The sequence below is a fragment of the Sus scrofa genome, chromosome 13 (genome assembly GCF_054392235.1).
Source record: "Sus scrofa isolate SSC_HxYL_T2T_F1_AM1 chromosome 13, Sscrofa_HxYL_maternal_Yorkshire_Landrace_v2.0, whole genome shotgun sequence".
Lineage (NCBI taxonomy): Eukaryota > Metazoa > Chordata > Mammalia > Artiodactyla > Suidae > Sus > Sus scrofa.
In genome coordinates this window covers 207,714,095-207,730,901 of record NC_139395.1, presented here as the reverse complement: position 1 = coordinate 207,730,901, position 16,807 = coordinate 207,714,095, and the positions used below count along the sequence as shown (strand labels likewise).

The window sequence follows — 16,807 nt, the reverse complement described above, 5'->3', positions numbered from 1 at the left end:
ACTGAGCCACAACGGGAACTCCGGGGATTCTGAATTTTTGGTTAATTTTTGAATCATTCTCCCATTGTGTGGGCCTATCATTTTCTCCTATCAAGTGGAGTTTCAAGGCCTGAGTTTGAAGACGATTAAGAAGCTTCCTGTGGTAACGATGCAGACACGTAGGAAGGAGTGTGGCCTGTGTAGAATGGTATGAAAGGTGGAGGACCTGCGTGATTCCTGTGTCCGTCTTGATTGTGAGCTCTCAACTGAGTATAGTTACTTGCAGAGGAGATTATGTGGTCTGTAAAAGAAAGCTGGAACACCTATTAGGGTGAGCCAGCTGCACTTGTAGTTGAGATCAAGGAGACTAGCCTGCAGTGCCGTTTACTCATAGAGTGAATCTGTCCAAAAACAGAACTGGAAATTAGAGTAATAAATTTTGTAGCAATTTATTTTTATTCATTGCGTTACAAATTACAAACTAACAACATTACTATATTTGATATTTAATCTTCTCATGCACTCTATCAGTTAGATATTATTGTTTTTCTTATCTGTAGAAGCAACGCCGGATGGTTATGCTGTGAGCCACACGGAGAGTCCTGTTTTCCTTATCTGGAGCTTGCAAGGGATGGAATTAGATTTTGAACCAGGTTACAAGTCTTACGACTCCAAAATTTATACCTTGCTGTATAAAAGAGAGTTCTAATTATGTATTAAAAATCTGTGATATGCCAGATTTTGTGAAACTTTTGTCATTTAATTCTCGCAGTATCCTGTGAGGTAGATTTGTAGGATCCTAGCTGATATGTGTACAGCTCATTTGAATCCAGACTAGTCTGTTCCGAGCCCCATGCCATGTTTGCTATAGCACTCTGTCTCCCATTTCTTAACACAGTAGCTCGAACTCCTCAGGTCTTGGATCACATAGTTGTTTATCCTGGATGCAACTTCATATCGTTTGGAGCAAAAATAGTACAAAGATTCTGTCAGTGTGTCTGGTAACTGAGGTCCCTATCACATTCTTAACTCATCAGAAAAGGGATCAAGTAAGGTTTGTGCCGGATATCCTCTATTTTCATTATCGTTGAACATCAGTTCATAGATATTTTGAAATTAGCGAGCACAGCAATGTTAAAAATGGGGCAGAGAAGTGAAAACAGTTGAAAGGTCTGTTCACAAAGTGCATTTGACAGTGTGTTGTCCATTCTCTTAGTTGCAGAACTGCTCTATTCATTGCAGTGGTATGAAGAATTAGACAATCCACCTATTTTTCTAACTGGATTTTGTGAAATGCTTCAAAAAATGAACATTACGTATGATAACTTATGTGGACTTGGTAATACTTCTGGCCTTTTACAGCTGTTATTTAACAGGTAAGAATATCACTTTCCAATTTTTTACAACTGTTTTGCTAGTTTATGGCTCTGTGTCTATAAAATGTAAACCGGCTTCATGCTAATCTTTGAATGAGAGGGTTGATCTAGATTGATCCCAATTCTTTTTTAATTTTTAAAATTTTTTTTGTCTTTTGTCTTTTTAGGGGCACACCCGCGGCATGTGGAGGTTCCTAGGCTAGGGGTTTAATGGGAGATGTTGCTGCTGGCCTACGCCAGAGCCACAGCAATGTCAGATCCGAGCCGCATGTGTGACCTACACCACAGCTCACAGATCCTTAACCCACTGAGTGAGGCCAGGGATTGAACCCACAACCTCATGGCTCCTAGTCAGATTCATTTCCACTTTGCCAAGACAGGAACTCTTATGTATTTATTTATTTATTTTTTTGGTCAATTCTTAAGGATAAATACTTTGTGGATACTAAGTACTCAGTTTACTCCTCTGGGGAGGTATTTGGAGTTTGCCTGTGTTACTAAATCCTTAAATACCAAGGGACAGATGACAAAGAAGGAAACTGAACCCTGTAGAAATTGTTTTCATTTGTCATATATGGCCCATCCTTTCACTATTCTTTCTCCTTTTTTCCTTGCGTGTCTTTGCAGATGTGTCTTAATATCATAACCACAAAACTCTCTTTGATGAGGAACTAGGTATGAAAACAGAGTTGTAAAGATTACAGCAGTTAGATGTTTAGCTTGTTGAAAGTACTGTGTTGGGTTCTCCTCATTAATAATTTTTCTTTGGCCTATAGTATTTTTCATTTGCTTTGCAGTATCAGAGGCCCCAGGTGAACAGGTCTTCCTCTCCAATCCTATTCCACATACTAGACACTCAAACTTTCCTCAGCAGATACTAATACATTAATACCTCCTTGGTTCCTCACCTTCAACGGCCCTAGGTGTCGTCCGGGATATACCCCCTCACCTTTGGTCCTAAAGCCTAATCTTTAAGGTCCTCTCCCTTGTTGGGACTTGAGGGGCTTTGGGATTTCCTTGGGGTGAGAACTTAGAACCAGTGGTAAAGGAGTGTCAGAAGCCTAAGTTCCCATTCCTTTTGATAACAGCAGTTGTTTAGGTGCAAGAGTCTGAATTCTTATCCTCACAAGGTGTTTTATTTTGTTCTGTAAAAGGAATCTAGGTGTAAACAGTGTTTAAAAATCTTAAGAATCTTAAGTACACTTTCCAAACAGATTCTTTTTTTTCCTTTTTTAGATCCAGGGAAAATGGCACCCTTTGGTCTCTTATTATTGCTAAGTTGATCCTTTCCCGAAGTGTTTCATCTGATGAAGTAAAACGGCACTATAGGAGAAAAGAAGGGTATTCTCATTTAAAATATTTTTACTTTGAAATTTATTATGATTGGTCACTTTGGCAGCCCCAAACTAACATTCTCTAAGGAATCAAGAAAACAAGGTTAGGAAATCTGAGGAAATTAAATTAAAGAAAATGAGATTTAGAGAGTATAAAACAATTGCATTTATTTTAGGTTGAGGACACAGTGCTTTTTTAAATAAGCGTTTTAATCTTAAAACATTTGTTGTGGAATCGTATGCTTGCTTTAAACAATTTGCGTTTCATAAACTTACTCTCTTTTCCCCAGAGATCTCTCTGGAATCTATTTTTTTCCTCCTCGCTAACATGCTTCTTCCATTATTTGCTATATGGAAGTGGCAGGAAATGTTACTTAATGTTCTCCTAAATAGGGATCATCCGATTGAAATATACTCTAAAAATGCAATAAATGTGGTTTGTTGGGGTTTTGTGTTTTGTTTTGTTTTGACTCCGCCTGTGCATTGTGGAAATGCCCACTACAGGGATTGAACCCTCACTGCAGCACTGACCTGAGACACTGCAGTGACAATGCCGGATCCTTAACCCACTGTGCCACAAGGGAACGTCCATGAAAGTTTAGTTTTTTTGTTTCGTTTTGTTTTGTTTGTCTTTTTTAGGGCCTCACCTGTGGCATATGGAGGTTCCCAGGCTAGGGATCCAGTCAGAGCTGTAGCCGCCAGCCTACACCACAGCCACAGCGACACGGGATCCGAGCCATGTCTGTGACCTACATCACAGTTCACAGTAACGCTGGATCCTTAACCCACTGAGCAAGGCCAGTGATCAAACCCGAATCCTCATGGATATTAGTCAGGTTCGTTGACTGCTGAGCCACGGTGGGAACTCCAGAAAGTTTAGTTTTTGATACAAGTACTCTTTCAAATAGTGGGAGGAGTCGATGGTAAATGAAAATTGGATGTGTTTGAAAAAAATTGTGAGATCTACTCCATTGCATTACATGTAAAAGCAAAGTCCAGATGAAAAGTAAATGAAAAGAACAGATCTGTAAAAGTATTAGGGGAAAATAAGAGACTCTGTATAATCTTTGCATGAGAGAGATCTTAAGCAAAGCACAAAACCCAGAGTCCATTAAAGAAAAGATAGATAATCTTATTTTATAAAAACAAAAACCTTGGTGCCCATCGACAGATGAATAAGTAAACAAAAATGTGGTATATACATACAATATTATTCTGCCTTAAAAATGAAGGAAATTTTGGTATGCTAGAAAAGAGATGAATTTTGAGGACATTATGCTAAGTGAAGTAAACCAGTCACAAAAAGATAAATACTGTACGATTCCACTTATATGAGATACCTAGCATAGTCAAATTCATTGAGACAGAAAGTAAATCGTCAAGGGTGAGGGCAGGAAGATGGCCCGTTGTTATGTAATGGGTAGAGTTTCAATTTTGTGAAATGAGAAAGTTCTGGAGATTGGTGGCACCACAATGTGAATGAAGTTAAAACTACTGAACTATACACTTAAAAATGGTAACTGTAGGAGTTTCCACTGTGGCCCAGTGGGTTAATGATCATTTCTGAAAGCGTGGGTTCCATCCCTAGCCTAGCACAGTGGGTTAAAGATCTGGTATTGCTGCCGCCATGGCGTAGGTCACAGCTATGGCTAGGATTCACTTCCTAGCCTGGGAACTTCCATATGCTGCAGGGGCTGCCAAAAAAGAAAGGAAAAAAAAGAAAAAGAAGAAAAAGGTAATATAATAAATTTTATATGATGTATGTTATACTGCAATTTAAAAAGAAAAAAAATTTTTTCATTTTTAAAAATTTTGTTGAAATATAATTGATTTACAGTGTTGTGTTGAAAATTTCTGTATGATAAAAATACATTAAGCAAAAGGTAAAGGGCAGATGGCAAAATGGAAGAAAATATTTGTAAATTAATAAGTAATATCCATAATATGTACATAGCTTCTGTTAGTAAAACTATTCAAATTGAAGAATGTACCTAGGACTTGAACAAATAATTCATAGATGAAATAGTCATATAAGGAGATTTCATTTGTGAAGTGTGAAATATGAAAGGATTTGCCTTATTAATGATGACAGAAATATAAATTAAAAGTAGAAAATTGTATCTACCATATTGCCAGGAATTTAAAAATTAATTAACAGTACAGCAAAACAACCAAATTTGTACATTTTCGATGAAAGTGTAAATTGGCTATACTTTTTTGAAAAGCAGTTTGAGATTATCAAAATATAATACATTCAAATCCTTTGATTTTTTGCAGTTCTGATTCCAGGAATCTAGCCTAAAGAGATATTTGCATGTATGCAGACTAGTCTCTGCTCAAGGACATTTATTACAGAATTATTTGTAAGAGGAAAAATTGGGGCGGGGGGACTAAATGGTCGCTAATAGAGAAATAGTTAAATGATGATAATATGGAATATTTTTGGTTTTGCTTTCAATTTGGTTATGCAGCTTTAATATAGAAAGACTACTTCACACCGATATTCTGATGTAAAGCGATGTACAGAGTATGTAAGTGGCAAATAATACAAAACTTAGGTAAATAAAACCCAACTATACGTACATGCACATATAGGGCTATCGGTTCATACAAAGGACATGCGACTGGTGCTCTTTAATTTGAATCAGTTGACTCTTCTGATCCATCGTCAGACGCATTATTCATTGTGCATTTTTCATCGTGCGGCTGGCCTCCTGAATCACTTGACTCTTAAACAGAGGGTAATCATGTATTGTTTGTATAATTTTTAAAAATCATACATGGGGGAAGTTATGTATGCTTATTTTACAAATTAGGAACATTAAAAAGAGAAAGAAACAGCAAAAAATTATCTGCAGTCTCATGATTCAGAATTAGCAAGTGTCAATCTCTTTTTATTGCTTTTATTTTTTTTCTATGTAGTTATTTAGTGGAAATATTAGTCGTGTTGAATAGTATGAGTAAAAGTAATTTTCTGAAATAACTGAATATTTAAGATAAGTATTCTTACCTTTTTTTTTCTTTAAACAGTTTTTTCCCACTAACAGAAGGTAATATGCATACCATTCAGAGTCTCTGTCCATTTTTGCCAAAAGAAGACAAGAAAGAATTCATTGCTCAATGTATACCTGCCCTTTTGGCTTGGACCAAGGAAGATGTTTGCAGTATTAATGGTTAGTTGCTTGGTAATAAATATTTCATTAATTTAATTGTTATTTGAGATGAAATAGGTGCTTCTTAGTGTCGAAGTCCAATTGAGCAGAGATGAATTATAGCTGATTTTTTTTCTTAATTTATACCTATTGCTACGTAATAAGTAGACTCAGTAGAATGAGTGTCATTGGAGAGTAGCTATTATCATTTTGTAGTATAGAAATGCTACAGTGTTGTGGGGTTTTTTTGGGGCGGGGGGGGCATGCCTCTGGTACGCAGAAGTTCCTGGGCCAGGGATCCAACCTGCACCACAGCAGTGATCCAAGCCACAGCAATGATAGCACCAGGTCCTTAATTTGCTAAGCCACCAGGGAACTTTTTTTTTTTTTTTTTTTTCCGAGGAATGCTACAGCCTTGAGGAAAGTTTTACAACCACAGTTATCCTCTAACCATCTTCTCTCTATATAGCTTTTTAAACTATGCATCATTTCTCCCTCATCAACCAGTGATTGAACAAAGACAGAAGAGGGAATGGCTTTTGTTATATTTTAAACTTTTTGGACATTCTGTACCCTTTTAGTTCATTTGTTTATTAATTTAACAGGCATTTATTGAGCCCTGGCTAGTGGCAGTTCCTTTTGTAGAGAAAACAGGTAGAAAGCTACAAGATAACTGATGTAGCAAAAAAGATGTCATGTGTGTTAAAGTGGCAGAAAAGGAGTTTTCCACTTTGCTTTGAGATATCAGTGGCGATTTCGCAAAGAGAAATAGTTCAACTGAGTGATGAAGGGTAGTTTTCCATGTGGACATAGTTGGGGAAGGGCATTCCAGGTACATTAGAAACATAGCAGAGTGCAGATTGTTCATTTCGGTTGGCATTTAAGGTAGAAAGTTGGGACAAAGGGTGTTAGGGTGCTCAAGAATGTTGATTTTGAAAAATAGTAGGAAACAGATATAAAGGCCTAGTTTTGGAGGTTAAGGAGTTTGAGCTTTAAGCTGTTGGAGGTAGGGAGCTATTGGCTCAAATTAGGTGGGAGAGTAGTAAGATTGTCACATCTCTATTAGAAATATTACTTTGACAACTGTGTGAAGGGTAAATGTGAGAGAAGAGAGATGGGGGGTAGAAACCAGATAGGGAGCTGGTGGAAGAATCATAATGAAAGATAGGGAGCTCGAATCGGGGCACAGGTGAAAGAAAGGAGATGGAAATGGAAGAGGTAGGAAATAGAATTGATGAGGCTCTGTGATTATATTTCTGGAATGGGTAGATGAAAGTACCATCAGGCCCTGCAGGAAACCCTTTAGGAGACTTGAGGGTTGAGAGGACGATGGGGAAGGAGTATACAGGGAGCTGATGTTAAGTTTTAGACAGATTAGATTGAGATTAAGGTGGATATGGAATAACTCTTCAAATGGAGATTGTCAATAAGCAATAGGCTATTGGCTAGGTGGAAATACTGCTTTCAAAGTCCATGTCATGTAGTTTGCTGTCTAATCTATAAATGAGGAGTTTATTTAGGGAGAGTGAAGAGTGTAAAAAATATCAAGGGAACACCAGTTCATAGATTTAAGGGGGTATGTGGGTGGAGGGACACCTGAGAATAAGCACTGAAGAGAAAGAAAAGAGAAGCAAAGGAGGAGTTGGGTTAATATTCATCACCTGTTAAATGCCACAGGTCAGTTAAAATACTGAAAAGTATCCATTAGCTTTGGCATTGTTGGAATGAACAGTGGTGAGAAAGTGGGGGCAGTTAGTCTGTTCTAAGTGTTTGGTGGAAAGGGATGTATAAAGAGGTGAAAGCTGGAGGCGAACACAAGGCCAAAGGGGGGTATAGGTTATGGGGGAGAAGGAGGAATAGAAAATAGAGATGGAATAATTGCAGCAATTCCCACTTAGAAGATGATGGGGTGCATGTAGCATGGGATCGAGAGCAATTAGAAGAGGAATTCTCTTACGGTGCTGTGAATTAAAGATCTGTTGTTGCCACTGGAGAGGCTCAGGTGGCTACTGTGGCATGGGCTTGATCCCTAGTGTGGGAACTTCCACATGCTGTGGGTGCAGCCAAAAAAAAAAAGAGAGAGCAGTTAGAAGAAATCAACCATGTGTAGGTAGAGGCAAGATAAGGAGACAGTATAGGCTGGGTACAGATGGAGTTCCCGTCATGGATCAGCAGATTTGATCCCTGGCTTTGCCCAGTGCGTTAAAAATCTGGCGTTGCCTTGAGATGTGGTGTAGGTTGCTTGGATCCCAGGTTGCTTTGGCTATGGCGTATGCTGGCAGCTGCAGCTCCGATTTGTCCCCTAGCCTGGGAACTTCCATATGCCATGGGTGCGGCCCTAAAATGAAAAAGGAAAAAAAGTTATCAACCATGTGTAGGTAGACACAGGATAAGGAGAAGTTGTATGTTGGGTATAGATGTGGATATAAAGGTTGTTGGGAACTTCATGTCCTCAAGTCTCTTTGGTCACTTAGTAAGTGGTAACTAGATTGTAGATTTTAAGAAGAAAGTAGTGAAAGTTTGAAATCGTGGAAGAAGAATATGTCCATAAACAAACATAATAAAAAATAATTGCTTTGATAGCATGAAGGGCAGCCAATGTCAAAAATAAATTTTATGTGGCATAAACTTTACTGTTGATTTTACTTTACATCATTAAACTATGGGATTTGGTTAGGATTTGCAGTCCTGGAACAGCAGGGATGCAGTTGAACTGACTGCATGGAAGAGAGGGTTACCCCGTGGGAGTGCAGGTGATTCCTCCAGCATAGGTTGTAACTGGAGGAGGAGGGTGTTGAGCGAAGGGGCAGGAGACAGGGCTGCGGTTCACACAACAGCGTGCTGCTCACAGAGACCAGAAAGTACCCAGCCATATAGAGGCCACCAGGAAGAGGAGGACATTTTGGGAATTTGACAATCAATTTTGCTCTTCTAGCCAAAGTGATGAAAGAAAATGAACTAACAAATATAGTTTAGTTATCAGAAAATCAATTGTTTCTGATTAAACTTGGGCCTCTTTTATTTTCTTCAGGAAGATTAAGTAGAAAAAAAATTCTTCCTCTACATTATTATTTTTTAAATTTTTATTTATTTTTGCTTTCTTCCTTGGTTCCCTTTTGCCTACCCGATAAAAAAAATCTAAGTCCTGGAGTTCCCGTCGTGGCGCAGTGGTTAACGAATCCGACTAGGAACCATGAGGTTGCGGGTTAGGTCCCTGCCCTTGCTCAGTGGGTTAACGATCTGGCGTTGCCGTGAGCTGTGGTGTAGGTTGCAGATGCGGCTCGGATCCCGCGTTGCTGTGGCTCTGGCGTAGGCCGGTGGCTACAGCTCTGATTCAACCCCTAGCCTGGGAACCTCCATATGCCGCGGGAGCGGCCCAAGAAATAGCAACAACAACAACAAAAGACAAAAAGACCAAAAAAAAAAAAAAAACCTATAGTTTGGCTGATAAGACACTGTTAATTATAATTGCATCTGATTTCCCTATTTTTACCTCTTTTGCTTCCTCCTGGGACCCTGGCCATGCTAAATTCTCATGAATTTTGAACATTCTATACTTTCTTATACCTTTGTGCCTTCACACTCCTTGAAGTATCCTTTTTCTACTCTTGCAGACTTTTATTTATCTTTTGATAAATACCAGTTAGAACATCAGCTTTAGGAAGCCTTTTCTGACTCAGTCTAGATTCCTGTCCTGGACTCTCAGTTTTTGTCCATATTGTATTCTAATTTGTTTTTAAGTCTGCCAGTAGCGCTAGATGAGTTCCTTCGGGGACAGAATCTTATTCAGCTTTCTCTCCCTGGCATCTAGCGGTGCTTGTATTCACTCATTTATTCTTGATTTAGTCAGTCAAAATCAACATCTGTAACTCAGACATTGTGCTAGGCGGGCATACTTTCTAATTGAGATAATAACTAAACAAACATTAGTGTTATAAAGGCAATGAACAAGTTATATTAGAGAAGTGAGGAGGGGCATATTTTTTATACTTGGGAATTTCAGAGAGGAGGCAGAGTGGAAGGAATTTCAGAGCTGAGAGCTGAAGCATAAGGGGGGACAGGGATTCCGAAGAGGAGGGAATCCACATAGTAGATGCTTATTGAATGAATTTTGAAACAGTATGTTCTATTTTATTTAACTTTGCACTCTAGTTAGGGTTTTGTTTGTTTTTTGAGAGGTGAACATGCTTAATGAGTCCTATGCTTAAGACAAAAAAACAGCACAGGTTAGTTTAATGCACAGTATCTTTCACTCCCCTCCCCCACCTCCACCCCCACACTTTCTTTTCTGTGCTGTCCTGAGTGCTGCATCCATGTGAGAAAGGGTCCGTGCCCTGTGGAGCTTAGAAGCTTATTTGTCGACTCTTTCATATAAGCCCTAATTTTTAGAGTCCTTAACCTGGACTTTTTTTTTTTTCTTTTTTTGGCCGCCCCTGGGGCATATGGAAGTCCCTGGACCAGGGATCAAACCTGTGATGCCACAGAGACGACACCATATCCTTAACCCACTGTGCCACAGCAGGAACTCCAGCCCAGACACTTTTGAAGTTTTTAACCTATGTCAGAGTAGATTTTCTTTTTTATAGTAGAGTATGATTAAACAATTTTTTTTAATTTAAAATTTTTCTTTAGGAGGTTTTGGACATCTTGCCATTTTCAATTCGTGTCTGCAAACTAAAAGCATAGATGATGGAGAACTATTACATGGTATATTAAAAATTCTGATAACCTGGAAGAAAGACCATGAGGATATTTTTCTTTTCAGTTGGTAGGTAATCTTTTTATACTATATTTTCCTCTCTCTCTATGATATGGACTCAGATTATATATCTTAAGGTCACAATTTCGTAGAATAATAGGATAGTGGACATTTAAGTCAGTCTATTATAACTATATAAGATTTACGTTTTTCTAGTTGAATGTGTATATAATTTTTCAATATTTTGTTTTGTTTTTGTCTTTATCTCAGTAATCTGTCAGAAGTAAGCCCAGAGATACTGGGTGTAAATATAGAAATAATCCGATTCCTATCCCTGTTTCTGAAATACTGCTCATCTCCTTTGGCAGAGAGTGAATGGGACTTTATCATGTGCTCCATGTTGGCTTGGTTGGAGGTAAATTAACCTGATGTGTCATCACCCTTGTTGGGTCTTTATGTGTATCTGTGTACCAGAACTCTTTACTAATCTTCTTTAAGTTGTGATTGCAGTTAGCTCCTTTGCAAACATTTAAACACTTTATAGATATATTCTTCACCAGCTACTACTTGACAGATGAGTAAAATGATTGAAGTTTGCTATCTGCCAGTAACCAATCTGCTGACTGCTTTTCTTTTTTATTTAAAAAAATTTTTTTTAATGATTTTTATTTTTTCCATTATAGTTGGTATGCAGTGTTCTGTCAATTTCTACTGTACAGGAAGTGACCCAGTCTCATATATGTATATGTATATATATTCTTTTTCTCACATTATCCTCCATCATGTTCCATCATAAGTGACTTGATATAGTTCTCTGTGCTATACAGCAGGATCTCGTTGCTTATCCACTCCAAATGCAATAGTTTGCATTTCTGTCTGCTTTTAAAATGTTCTCTCCATTAGCTCATTTTAATGTAATATTTGCAGCATAGCCCTTTCAGGTTTTATCTTTTCATGACAAGCTTTTTTGGTCTTTTTGCTTCTAATTAAATTATTCTTAAAATGTACTGTTTCAGTTTTGCCAGAGCAGGGTATTAAAGAATAAGCAAATTCAGAGGCAATTAGTGTTCTTTTTATGATCCAGAGCAACTAGATATGTAATTCTTGTGGGCTCTGATGCAACAAGTCGGAGTTGAATTGGTCTGAATCTCTGCTTTACCTGCTATTAGCTGTGTGGCTTAGGGTATTAAACTTTACCTAGTCGTACCTCAGTTTCCTTATTTTAAAATAACTTAATAGGAGTTTCCATGTGGTGCATGGATCCTTAGTGAAGGATCCATGTTGTCTTTGCAGTGCCTCAGGTCTCTGCTGAGGCACAAGTTGGATCCCCAGCTAGTGTAGTGGGTTAAAGATTCAGAATTGCCAAAGCTGTGGCCTAGGTTGCAGCTGCGGCTCAGATTTGATCCCTGGCCCAGGAACTTCCATATGCCACAGGTGCAGCCAAAAACATTAATAAAATAACTTAATAATATCCACCTGGTGGGACTCCTGAGAAAATTATAAATGTGTTGTTAATGTATGTAACTTGTTAAATGGCAATTGATAATTATTTCCTTTCATGGTTTTAGAAATAAAAAACATTTCAGAATAAATGAGTTGATTCTAATATTTAATTTTGAAAAAAACGTTCTTTTGATGTACAATATATACATGTTTCCTGAGACTATCCATTTCAACTGCCTCTTATTTTTACATTTAGAGAAGCGAAAGGGACTTTTTATTGCCTTGATTTGTAGTATTCTAGAAGCAGTCTGCTTACTTACTTGATTTTTGTTTCTTCAGACAACAAATGAGAATCAGGCATTGTATTCGGTTCCACTTGTGCAACTGTTTGCCTGTGTCAGCTGTGATTTGGCCTGTGAACTCAGCGCTTTTTTTGATTCCACAACACCAGATACCACTGGCAGTCTTCCTGTAAATCTAATCAGTGAATGGAAAGAATTTTTTTCTCAAGGCATCCACAGTTTGCTTTTACCTCTTTTGGTGACTTTTACAGGCAAGTAAAAAAAGGAATAATAGGGAGATGACCTGTTGGGAAGTTCCTGTTGTGGCTCAGTGGGTTAAGAATCTGACACAGTGTCCATGAGGAAGCAGATGTGATCCCTGGCCTGGCTCAGTGGGTTAAGGATCTGGTGTTGCTGGTGAGCTGTGATGTAGGTCACAGATGCAGCTCGGATCTGGCGTTGCTATGGCTGTGGCATAGGCCGGAAGCTGTAGCTCCAAGTCAACCCTAGCCTGGGAACTTCCATATGCCTCAAGTGCGGCCCTAAAAAGCAAAAAAGAATGAAAGAAAGAAAAAGAAGATGGCTTGCTATAAAACTAAAAAAAAATAAAAGCCAGAAAAAATCCTTTGGCTGTTTAGGTCATACAGTACAAAATAGTAAAAAAGATCCAGAGAGAAAGCTTGGCACCTCAGAAGCATCATATATGCTTCTGCTTTATGGATAAGAATTGAAAAATGAAGACTATTGACTATTAAAATTAAAGAAGACTATTAAAAATTAAAATAAAACTTAAAATAATAATTCAGAGAACATGAATAGATTATTTTAACTCAAACCTGTTTTCCTTTAAGGGTGAGAAAATGGAAGTCATTACACAGTTGAGATTATCTAAAATCTCTATTCAGTTCATGTTTCTAGTTGGGACTGCTTTAACTTTTGTCAAATTTTTATTTCATTTTCTTAAATAACATTTGGTTGTCTATGAATCAGTCAAGCTGTATTAACTCATTTAGCTTTGGGGTATGAATATTTCTTTCCTTTTTGTCCTCAGATGAAAGCAAAGATACATCTGAAACATCGTTTCAGAATGCGATGCTGAAGCCCATGTGTGAAACATTAACCTATATCCCAAAGGATCAACTGCTGAGTCAAAAGCTCCCTGCGAGATTGATTGCTGGCCAAAAAACAAACTTGCCAGAGTATCTCCAGAATTTGTTAAATACATTAGCCCCATTACTCCTTTACAGAGCTCGGCCTGTGCAAATTGCTGTTTATCATATGCTATACAAGTAAGAATTCTTTCAATCAAATCAGTGTTGTGGTGGTCTAAAGAAATGGAATATGTATTTAGTTTTAATTCTTAGTCGTTAAAAAAAGTCAAAGTAAAAGCAGCAACAATGAAGTAAACTTGACTGTGCCTTTCAGTAACAGGGATGCCGTGTTTTTGATCTTTTAGGTCACTGTTCTCCACACAAAGTTTACATTTAGATAGTCCTGGCCATAAGGGGTTATTTCAGAAAAAACTCAGTAAAAAGATATACTCATTGCCAAATAAGTATTGGTCTTTCTTCTTTTAAGCATGATCTGACAACAAACAGTTTAAATTGTAGCTTAAAATAATATTCTAACTTCCAGATTGATGCCTGAATTCCCACAGTATGATCAGGATAATCTAAAATCATACGGAGATGAAGAAGAAGAACCAGCCTTGTAAGTTTTTTTAAATACAAATCTTCCTTGATTTATGATGGGGTTGCATCCTGATAAAGCCATCGTAACTTGAAGATAGTGTTGAGTCAGAAATGCATTTGATATGCCTAACCTCTTGAACATCAGCCTCGCTTAGCTACTTAAGTGTGCTTCTGAACATTTACATTAGCCTGCACTGGGCACAGTCATCTAACATGACAGAGTGTTGAGTATCTCATTTAGTTTATTGGGTACTGTACTGAAAGTGAAAAGCAGAACGGTTGTTTGGGTACAGAACAGTTGCTTACCCTTGTGACCACATGGCTGACTGAGAGCTGCAGTTTGCCACCACTGCTCAGCATCATGAGAGTATCATACTGCAAATCACCAGCCTGGGGAAAGATCAGAATTCATAGCATGGTTTCTACTGAATGCTTATCACTTTCACACTATAGTGAAGTTGAAAAATTGTAGGTCAAACCATCATAAATTGAAGACAATTTGTTGTTTGTTTTATTAAATTCCTATCTCTGTGGAGTCACCAGTTCGATCCCTGGCCTGGCACAGAGGGTTAAGGATCTGATGTTGCCGCGGCTGTAGTGTAGGTCACAGCTCCAGCTTGGATTCATCCCTGGCCCGGGAACTTCTGTATGCTGTGGGATGGCCAAAAAGGGAAAAAAAAAACAAATAAAGTATATATTCATTCAATAGATCTTGTAAATTTATCTGTAAGATATAAATGAAATTTAGAGTTCACCCCCAAAGATAGTCATTCTCTCTTCTTAATTGTTCTTCAATAATTTTCAGTTTGCTGCTGTTTAGTAAAACTTTCTACATGGTAGCTGTGGAAGGAGTATACCAATTCATAAATCTATTGCATACACCTTTGTGCAAAGTATTAAATGTTGAGGGGAGAGTGCAGTGTTAAGTAAACAGTCTTTTTCTTAAAGAGCTTATAATTCAATTTAGATGATATTACCATCTTGTAACAGAAGACAGTGTATGACAAGTGCTAAGAAAAAGGATAGGAGTTCCTGTTGTGGCTCAGCAGAAACGAACCCAACTAGTATCCATGAGGAGGCAGGTTTGATCCCTGGCCTCGCTCAGTGGGTTAAGGATCTGGCGTTGCCATCAGCAGCAGTGTGGTTTGCAGATGGGGCCTGGACCCCATGTTGCTGTGGCTGGGGTATAGTCTGGCAGCTGCAGCTGCAGTTCCCATTTGACCCCTAGCCTGGGAACTTCATGTGCTGTAGGCACGGCCCTAAAAAGCAAAAGAAAAGAAAAGAAAAAGATGTTAGGAGGCCACCTCTCCTGTGTCCAGAAAGAGAAGACTTTATCTTGAGGAAGAGACATTGACTTGAGGCCTTTCAGGTTAGATAGCATTTTGGCCGGGCAAAGACAAGTTAGATAGCAACACCATGTGCAGAAACATTGAGACATGAATGTTCAGGGCAGGCCTAGGGAATATCAAGTAATCACCATTTAATGTATTTTTTAAATTGTCTGTATCTTCTTCCACTGGCATGTAAGCTCTGTGAAGGCAGACATTTTTGTCTGTTACTCCTATGTTCACAGTATCCAGGTTCTTGGCCTCAAACAGTTAGGAACAGTGCTTTTTTTTTTTTTGTCTTTTGTCCTTTTAGGGCTGCACCCACAGCATATGGAGGGTTCCCAGGCTAGGGGTCTAATCAGCTGTAGCTGCCGGCCTACGCCAGAGCCACAGCAATGCCACATCCGAGCCGCATCTGCGACCTACACCACAGCTCACGGTAGCACCGGATCCTTAACCCACTGAGCGAGGCCAGAGACGAACCTGCAACCTCATGATTCCTAGTTGGATTCATTTCCGCTGCGCCACGACTGGAACTCCACCGTTTGTTGATGAAAAATTAATGAACGAGTATGTGTGGAGTAGGCAGGGAGGGTAGAATGGAAAATAAAGCTGGAAGGATAATGAAGGACCTTAAAAATGACATTTTTTGGGGTTTTTCTTTTTTTTTTTTTTTTTTTGACTGCCCTGTGGCATGTGGACTTCCCAGGCCAGGGCTCAGACCCAAGCTGCAGTTGCGATCTACACCGAAGCTGTGGCAACACTGCACGCTTAACCCACTGTTCTGGGTCGGGGGTCAAACCTGTGGTCCCTGTGCTCAAGAGAGGCCTCGGATGCCATTGCACCACAGGAGGAACTCCAAAAAATGGCATTTTCTAGGAGTTACTGTTTGGTAGAAGATGGGATACCACCAGCTGATTCTGGCATAGTATAAATCATAAGCTGTTCAAAGAAGCAAGCTGAGGTGGAGACCATTCCAGAAGTTATAATGAACAGTGCATGGAGGTTAGTGTGGAAAGTGGAGAGCTGTTCTTTATAGACTCTAGTGACTCTTGGTATGGGATCGAGAGAAGGGTTGGTAATGAGATAGTGATTTTGAAGGTAAAGGCTTAGGGCATGAGTTAAGGATCTGGTGAGCTGTGGTGTAGGTCATAGTCGCGGCTTGGATCTGGCGTGTCTGTGGCTATGGCATAGGCCAGCAGCGGTAGCTCCGATTAGACCCCTAGCCTGGGGACCTCCATATGCAGTGGGTGCAGCCCTAAAAAGACAAAAGACAAAACAAACTAACAAACAAAAACTTTAGGGCAGAAGCTTGAAGAAGACTTTTGTTCATGGGCTGATAGTAGGAAGCCATAAAGGGACACAGATCACAGAGGTGAAAGGAGAGAACCAAGCTAGAAGATCATGGAGAAGAGAATTTACGGGAGATATGTGCAAATATTTCTCTTTTTGAGAATCTCATTAGTTCATCTGAAAGTATTAATGAATGCAGTAAGTTCTTCAGTTAAAAAAAATTAACTCATG

At 38.8% G+C, this 16,807-nt stretch overlaps 1 protein-coding gene across 1 annotated transcript in view; it reads left to right on the top strand.

Moving 5' to 3' along the window:
- The window catches only part of LTN1 (listerin E3 ubiquitin protein ligase 1), a 98,737-nt gene that overhangs the window by 32,287 nt on the left and 49,643 nt on the right, over positions 1-16,807 (top strand). Inside the window, exons 17-24 of the mRNA XM_084991873.1 lie at positions 1,196-1,355; positions 2,592-2,696; positions 5,720-5,862; positions 10,474-10,609; positions 10,811-10,955; positions 12,323-12,536; positions 13,316-13,553; positions 13,900-13,974. Of these exons, the coding sequence (XP_084847999.1) occupies positions 1,196-1,355; positions 2,592-2,696; positions 5,720-5,862; positions 10,474-10,609; positions 10,811-10,955; positions 12,323-12,536; positions 13,316-13,553; positions 13,900-13,974 (1,216 nt within the window). The remainder of the gene's footprint in view (positions 1-1,195; positions 1,356-2,591; positions 2,697-5,719; positions 5,863-10,473; positions 10,610-10,810; positions 10,956-12,322; positions 12,537-13,315; positions 13,554-13,899; positions 13,975-16,807) is intronic.